The 9,037-nt window shown below is 35.8% G+C and overlaps 1 protein-coding gene across 1 annotated transcript; it reads right to left on the bottom strand.

Moving 5' to 3' along the window:
• Positions 1-626: 626 nt before the first annotated feature.
• Positions 627-3,500, bottom strand: LOC148869850 (WAT1-related protein At4g30420-like). Its single transcript, XM_088973236.1, has 7 exons — positions 3,003-3,500; positions 2,829-2,897; positions 2,622-2,738; positions 1,730-1,952; positions 1,498-1,656; positions 1,247-1,398; positions 627-1,134 (listed from the first exon to the last, which is right to left on the bottom strand). The coding sequence occupies exons 1-7, from the start codon at positions 3,182-3,184 to the stop codon at positions 900-902; spliced, it is 1,137 nt and encodes a 378-aa protein (XP_088829362.1). The 5' UTR covers positions 3,185-3,500; the 3' UTR covers positions 627-899.
• Positions 3,501-9,037: the final 5,537 nt, after the last annotated feature.

The following is a 9,037-nucleotide window of genomic DNA, read 5'->3' as shown; positions in this document are numbered from 1 at the left end:
TCTTGTAAAAGACAGAAAAATAGGATATTCAGTCTAGCAACTTCAGCCGTTACTAAACAGCCGTCTGAATGGATGATCCATGTTTCTAAATGGATCTGGCTGGATAAATGGGTCCCACTACAATTGAAATCAGATTTGGTGTAGAATCTCATTAAGATCAACCTGGATCCAATAGGCTTGTTATCATTGGGACATGGGTTTAGCCATAACAAATCCGGATCCGATCCATGCTCGAAACAATATCACAACGTGCATCACATTTTGCAAAAGCAAGTACATAAACCAAGGTTTTCAAATCATAGTTGACATGGATGATCGGACCATTTGGCACAGAAACCGGTTAGGGTATCAGTTCCGTTTCACCCTGAAGGCTCGAACCATTATTTTCTCAAAAAATCACTGAATTTGTCAGTGACCTGTTTATTCAAGAGATCACATGATTTACATCAGCGCCTTACAGGGCGCACCCCGCAGGCACCCCACGTACACATCTCAGTGTGCATTGTGAAGAACATCTCCGGTACTAGCCATTGGGAGGGCATGATGTTAACTTCTGATTCAAGCGTTCAAATTGTCAACTTGTCTGACAATGGTTTTTGGGCCAAATTTTTATTTTAGTTATAAAATTTTTAAAATGTCATGGGCTTATCTATTTAAACCAGATGGTCTAACTGCTGACCCAGTATTTAAAACATTGATATATAAACCAACACAGGAAGACACTTCTGCACTTAACTAGAGAAGCAAGAGGACCATCGTTTCAAATTATGACAAGTAAGAACAAATGGACCGATAGCTGATGAATGGACTCTCTTGACCATATCAGATACAGTTACAGACCAACCAAAGCATCTCACTGGAGCCTCCAATTCCTCCAATTCCCCAATAAAAAAGAATAATCATCTGCTAATGCCTTCACTTCCATTGCCATCAGATGATTTCCCATTCAAAAGGGGTTCCTTCAGATCTGTTTTGCAGCTCTTCTCCAATGATTCATCTTCATCTATCACCACTGTTACCATCTTTGAAGGATTATCTCTTGGACCCTTCTTTTGTTCCATCTCTTCAAGATCCTTAGCTTTACTCCAGAGGACAGCATATAGACCAACCACTACAGCAACAGATCCTGCCATGCTGAATGCAAACAGTAGCAATTTAGCAGACGCTAACATTAGACCCCTGAAAGAAAAATGATCCTGATAGAATTGTACTGTTTGACTTCAATTGAGGCCTTGAGACCTATTACCTTCCAACGTAGAGTTTTTCATGAAGAAGCAAGCAAGCAAAGACGGTTATTATAACTGTTCCCAAAGGATTGAACATTGCAGAGAAGAGTGGGCCTCGGCGCGAAATGCACCAGGATTGAATATAGAAAGATACAGCAGATCCTACAATACCCTGTTGCATCAAGTTCATAGGAAAGAAATCTCTCAATGCAAACATTTTAATAAGCAACTGAATAGATAACTTATTTGAACTATGAAAATAAATACTTACTGCATAAAAGCAGCATAGAAGTTCAAAACTTGAGTGCAGTTTCCATACTGTAAGGTCTGGTTCTAGGATGAAAGCCAGGATTGCTGATTGTAATGCCCCAAAGAAACACATCCAAGCTGATAAGGATACATGGTCAGGATAGCTTGCAGACATGGGAACCTGATTATTAGATCCAAAATGCATTCAGTGATCCAAATACTTGAACAGTTGAAGAATTTTGAATTCAAGATACCTGCAAAATGAGCCAAATTGACCAGCAACAACTGCTTCCAAAGAGAAGGAGACAACCCATCAGCCAATTCTCACCTCCCGAGTGCGAAACAGGGGTTGGCTGTGTGGCATGAAATAGCTTTGGCCCTTTGATCAATGCAATGGATAAGGCTCCTCCAACACAGACAAGTGTTCCTACCACCTTTGCAATTGTTCTAAAGCTACTTATGTCAACTTTTTCTAATCTGAACAATTTACAGAACAGGATAGAGTGTTAGTTCCTGGAATCTAGAGATCTACTTTGTAATTATAGATTTTGGTGAGCTAAAGTCCAAGCATAAAACATGTTTATCTTCCCATAGATCTAAAGGACATCCAATTTCTTGTTCAAGTTTTAGTAGGGTCTGAAGAAAGATGAATAAGGTGCATTCTCTCATCTGAATTTTTAAAATTGTATTTGATTAAATGATGATAGTCCAAAGCAGCAAAATTGACCTCAGACCTGTTTTAATTTCTGCATAACTGGTAGCAAGACCGAGTTAATGAACCCAAAATTCTTTTTTTTTTTATAATTTTAATAGCCCACTAATTTTTAGATGGCCTAGGATCAAGACTAGAACAGAGATTTTACTCTTGAAGCAAATTAAGCTGGGTCAGGGAGACACAACAAAGAATTTGAGGTCTGTAGTGTTAACTGGTTTGACTTAATTTGGGATCTACCAAAATGACTTGTCAATTTCCCACTTGATCTGAAATCAGACAACTGATATTCACACACACAAACACACATACAGAGTTTATTCCCACTAAGATTACTTCAATCATTCACTAGAATTGAAATCCCTTTCATATTTCCTCAGAAGTCATCAATCAATTGCAGAGCCAATTATAGATATGGGTCTTGAGCTATTTACCCCAAAATGGCTGCGATCAGAAAGGTGACTGCAGGGAGTAGATTACCCATTGCACTTGCTATTGATGCAGAGGCCATGTATAGACCTTCAAAATAGACGTTCTGATTGATTGTTACACTGTCGAAGGATGCAAAATACGAGTCATCAACATATAGAGCAAACACCTTTTATGAATGAATTATGAAAAAAATCTATATATAAACTCACCCAACAAGAGAAGCAATAAATATCAAAGAAAAGCTCCTTATCCCTAAAGAAGACCTACTTCTCATTGTCCTGTCAACACATCCACTCAATCATATGAGAGAGAGAGAGAGGGGGGGGGGAGAGAGAGAGAGAGAGAGAGAGAGAGAGAGAGAGAGAGAGAGATGATGCACCAACCTTCGAGAGAAGTAAGCTATAGGTGCAATGACCAAAGCAGCTATAGCCTGCCTGTAAACTATGAACACCCTGGGACTCATTCCTTGTAACAGAGCATATCTAGTGGATATAGAAAGCCCAGCATAGGTAAACTGCAATACTACCAAAGCTATAACAGGTTTCAAATCCTCGAAGGCACCCATGATTCCTTGAAGCAAGATCCGTCTATTTCCAAGTTTTGACAGACCAACTTTCTAAGCATAAAAACATAAATCTAGCCACATACACAGAGAGAGAGAGAGAGAGAGAGAGAGAGAGAGAGAGAGAGATTCACCCTCAAATTTCTCTAATCTCTATTGATATATTGGCCGTGATATGTGAAAGAGCTATCTAGGTAGTCTGTTCTTGTCTGAGATGTTATTTGGTGCAGATGCAGGTATTGGCTGATTACACGTCTTTTCCACGTCTCCATATCGTGGATGATTGGAGTTTTGCAAGAGTGGGGAAGTTTTAGAGTCCGCTTCCAAGCAATCTTCACACTTAATATGCTTCCATCACGCAGAGCACCAAGACCCATCTTGTCTAGGGTCCACAGAGAACTTTTCTGGTCGTTCATGCAGATAAGATACAAGTGAATGATACAAACCCCTTGATTATAGAATCTCAAGCACCAAGATCTAGAGTCATCCAATCATGGTGACTGGTCACTGAAGTGGGGTCATGTAAATCTCTGCGAGCGTCCCATTTCAGAGATTTGTCTTAGATTTGTAGTATGAGTTGGCATCTTTAACCTCTTGCAGAAGTAAATGACAGTGAGCATTTTAATATGGAAGCACAATTGTCTGAGACAGCTAATGAGTCCATGTGAGTCGTATGGGATGAATTCATTCTTAATAGATCTTTACATCTTTAAACCCTGAAGTATTATTTATTATTATTGTATATCCTTCACATGAAAAGGAAATATTGTTTTGTTGTCCATATGGGATGAATTCATTCTTAATAGATCTTTACATCTTTAAACCCTAAAGTATTATTATTATTATTGTATATCCTTCACATGAAAAGGAAATATTGTTTTGTTGTATTAGCTTACATAAATTCTATTCCATTGATTTTGAACAAATGTTAGCCATGTACTTGGGCTGTTGGGATTGTTGATGGCCCATCATTTGCAATATCTGTTCGGTTGTTGGTATTGCTCATGGGCCAATAGAATCCTTTCAGTGCTGCCATTATAGGAAGCCCATTGGTTTGATTGTACACAATGATGGGGAAAGCTTCCACGTTTGATAAATCTATTAACTGTGGCCCTACTGTGAATTTCATAGTAATCATTCTCGTCCATCTCACACATTGGTAGTGTGCTGTTGAGTTGGGATTGGTCTGGGTCAGCGCAGACTTAGCCCCAATCCCACAATCCTATCTATATATATTATACAAAACAATACTGTCTACTAGTGGGGATCAGTGGGATGAACGGGCTTTTGATTATGTGAAGCAAGTTGAACCCTAGGACACTCGGGCCTACCCACGATCATTCCTAGTTAAACCACAATTAACTTGCACTCTAATTTGAATAACTAATGTAATTACTGATAATTATGCAAAACTAACAAAAATTAATTAATGCTGATTAATTAATTATTCTTAATTATTACTAATTAGTGAAGTTAATATATTCAATTTTTGGGATATTATCTAAAAATCATCATGACTTTTTAGCATTTCTCTTATATGCAACATGATTTTATTTTTATTTTTTTTTTTCAAAACCTCTAGAGAAGCACCATATCAGTGAATTTTATTGTCTAAAACTCACCTTCTATTAAATTTTGTTAATTTACCATTAGTGGTTATTAATGTAAATTATTCACATAAGCATTTAAGTATTTTACATGACCAAATTACCCATGAATGGCCAATCAAGCTTATTAAACATTTTTCATGACAAAATTACTCTTGACTTTAGCTTGGGCCCACATCATGTCTATAAATTTTAGTATTAATCAAGGTTCAAAGTACTGATGCGTATCGGCCCATATTGGCCAATACATATCATTTCGGGAGCTTCCCAATACGCCCCTACAGAGGGTGTATCGGAGTTCTGACCTGCTCAGGGGGCTAGAGGAGCCTTAAACCGTCCCCTGAACCAGTTTTGAAAAGAAAATAAAAAAGTAAAAAAAAGTACCGATATAGCCCAATACGCCCCTATAGAGGATGTATCGGGTGTATCGATATTTTGAACCTTTGTATTAATAGTTTTTGTAATTTTTGGTAATTTTTACAATTAATTAACAGGATTTATTGGATTTGTGTTTATTAACCGCGTTTATTTTAAAATTTATAAAAAATGACCAAAAATACTTAAAAATATTACCCAAATTTACCAAAAATAATTTCAAAGTAACCAAAAATAAATACTGTTATATTATTTTTTAAATTAATAGTTTCCAAAAAGTAAAGTATTTATGGTAATTTTTTCAACAATATTTATTATTAAGATATTTTTGGTAATGTTTACTCTTACTTTATTAATTATATTTATTATTAAAAAGAGATTTGGTAATTTCTACTCTTATTTTTGGTAAATTTTACTGTTATTTTTAGTATTATATAATAATCATCATAATTTTTTGTAATTTACTATTAATTAACAGTATTTATTGGATTTGTGTTTGTTAATAGTATTTACTTTAAAATTACCAAAAATGCATTAAAATTTACCAAAGCTACAAAAAATTTTCAAAATTAATTTAAAAATAACAAAAAAATAAAAACTGTTATATTATTTCTTCAGTTAATAATTGCAAAAAAAAAATCAGTATTTGTTATACTTCCATTTCTTAACACTATTTATTAGTAAAAATATTTTTAAATTTTACCAAAAGACTTTAAAAATACTCAAACAGTATTTACCCAAAATACTTTGAAAATTACCAAAAATAAATTCTGTTATCTATTAATAACAGTGTTTATTAGTAAAAATACTGTATTTTTATTAATAATAGTATTTATTACTAACCATATATATGTATTGAATATGGGTCAGATTAGTTAATTAATAGTATTTATTACTAACCATATATATGTATTGAATATGGGTCAGATTGTTAACGATATTACCAACTTACAAAAAAAAAATTAAAATTACAGTAACTTTATTTATAAAAAAAAATATTTAAAATTTAACACGACAATAAAAGGATTGAATATGGGTCGGATTACGATCATATCCGCATCGTATCCGATCGACCGGGTATGATATGGATAAGTCTACCAACCCGATCCATACCCTATCCACTTTGTTGTCTTCTTCATGATCATATCCGCATCGCATCCGATCCATTTAACATAAGGCATATAGCTTCAGTTAAATGGACCGGGTATGAAGTGGGTAGATATAGCAATCCGACCTATATACCTGATACGCTAGTTCTCCTTCCTCACCCAAATATATGTCTACAGTGTTCGTTCTTGAGCGAACAGTAGATTTAAACTCCATGAAAATTATAATAAATCAGTTTTACAGAAAAAAGTACAGACTTCTAAGATCCAAACTAATATATCAGACAATATATCGAGTTAAAATATTGCTTTTAAGAGAAAAAACGGTGAGAAAAAACAAAACAGGGCATACCTGGTGCCTTGCAAAGAGAGTTGCAACTGCAACTGGGAAGTCTATTTCGTGGTAGAACGATGAAAGGTGAAATCTTCAAAGAGAGGCGTTCCAGAGAAATCCAAGGAAAAAGTTGTTTCCCAAGTACTGTTCTTCGGTAGATCAGTGAAGCTTTCTCGTGGTATCTCCACTCTGGTCCTGTTTTTCAACCAAAACAGTGAGCCTATGTCAAGAAATGATAGAAGGGATTGCTTAGAGGCAACCAAAAGTAGGGCTGTTCACATTAAATATCAAACCAATTAAACCGATTCTGCTCGTCGGTCAGTTAAAACTGCTTTCTTAAATAGCGATTTAAATGAAGAGGTTTATATGGAACAACCAGAAGAATTTGTTCTTCTTGGAAATGAGAAGAAAGTCTGTAAACTGGTTAAATCACTATATGGATTAAAACAAACACCTAAACAGTGGCATGAGAAATTTGACTCTTGTATTCTAGCTTTTGGTTTTGAACATAATAGTACTGATAGATGCATCTACTCAAAATTCACTGAAAATTATGGAGAAATTGTGTGTCTTTATGTGGATGATATGCTTATTGTGGGTACAAATATGGTTGGTATAAATAAAACTAAAAATTACTTATCCTTTGTTTTCAAGATGAAAGATTTAGGAGAAGTAGATACCATATTGGGAATAAAAGTTAAAAAGCATAGTAGGGGCTATGCATTAAGCCAATCACATTATATTGAGAAAGTACTTGAGAAATTTAAGCATTTAGGGTTTAAAGAATATAGCACGCCATATGATTCTAGTATAAAACTAGTAGAAAATACTGGTAGAGCAATTGCACAACTTGAGTATGCTAGTGCAGTAGGGAGCTTGATGTATGTTATGCTTTGTTTCAGACCTGATATTGTATATGCAGTAAGTAAACTCAGTCGGTTTACAAGTAATCCCGGTGCAGAGCACTGTAAGGCAATTGGGAGAGTTCTTGGGTATCTCAAAAGAACCCTGGAACTTGACTTGTTTTATTGTAATTATCCAGCTGTACTAGAAGGGTACACTGATGCAAGTTGGATAAACGGTAATGGAGATAACAAGTCCACATCTAGATGGATTTTTGTCCTTGGTGGGGGTGCGATCTCTTGGGCATCCAAGAGACAAACTTGTATATCTCACTCGACCATAGAATCCGAATTCATAGCCTTAACAGCTGCTGGAAAAGAGGCTGAATGGATTAGGAATTTATTATTGGATATAAAACTTTGGCCTAGGCCTATGCCTCTAATTTCCATTTACTGTGATAGTGAGGTAACTCTGTCAAGGGCCTACAGTGGTACCTACAATGGTAAGTCCAGACATATAAGTTTGAGACATGAATTTGTTAAGCAACTGATTCAAGATGGAGTCATCACTATAACCTATGTGAGGTCAAGTAAAAACTTGGCTGATCCTCTTACCAAGGGTTTAGCCAAAGAATTGGTAAGAATGGCAACCAAAGAGATGGGATTAAAACCCTTTACTTAATCGCCTTTAATGGTAACCCAACATGAACTGAAAATCCATCAGTATTGGGTTTAATGGGTAACAACAAGTTACAGCAATGTGACTGTTAACACTGACATTGAGAAATTTCCCATCACAACATAAACAGTGTTGTCCGTTATGATGAGAGGTTGAGATAAACTCTTAATGAAGTTCTGAAATGTGTCAAATAACGGAGCACATAGTAGAACTTCACCTATGTGAACATAGAAGTGGTGCCGCTTCTCATGAGGGTTTGGGTTTGCTCTCGGGATTGGTCATGAAACCAGGAAAGAAGCACATGACCATAACAGTGTTGAGCAAAATTTGAAACTCTTGCAAAGACTGAACATTTTTATGTGTATAGGTGTCTCCGGTCTGTCTTGAGAGTAGTTGGTTTAATGTCTTACCACCAATAACTTTGACAAGGCTCTGAGATAACTATACTAACAAGAGGTTTAAGTTGATAAACACCTTTTGTATGCATAACTGTGTCATAGTAGTTTGGATTGAGAGATAACTATGTAATTGATCAATCAATGTGGGGGATTGTTGGATTTTAATCTCATAAGAGATTAAATCCAATGGGTTTGATTGGTCAATTACATGAGAAATTGCACCTGTACACTTGTTTGAAAAAATCAGTTTTTCTCTTACAAAAAACCCAGTTTTGAACTTGTCCCACATTAGAAAATTATAAGTTTTGTTTTCAATATTTCAATAGGAGCTGATTTACACTCCTTAGAATTAGTAGATGAGAGTATGGGGATTCAATACCGCGCAACGTGCGCGCACACGTGTGTGTGGTGCAATGAGGCGCTTTAGAGGCGCACTTTACTCGCACTTCACGCGCACCCGCGTGGCTTGCGATGGGCAGCTCTGGTTTTGGTACGTTGATGACCGTTGATCACCA

The sequence above is a fragment of the Nelumbo lutea genome, chromosome 2 (genome assembly GCF_056320005.1).
Source record: "Nelumbo lutea isolate HS-2025 chromosome 2, American lotus-T2T, whole genome shotgun sequence".
Taxonomy (NCBI): domain Eukaryota; kingdom Viridiplantae; phylum Streptophyta; class Magnoliopsida; order Proteales; family Nelumbonaceae; genus Nelumbo; species Nelumbo lutea.
The sequence above is the reverse complement of the archived record's forward strand: the minus strand, read 5'-3'. Positions and strand labels throughout refer to the sequence as shown.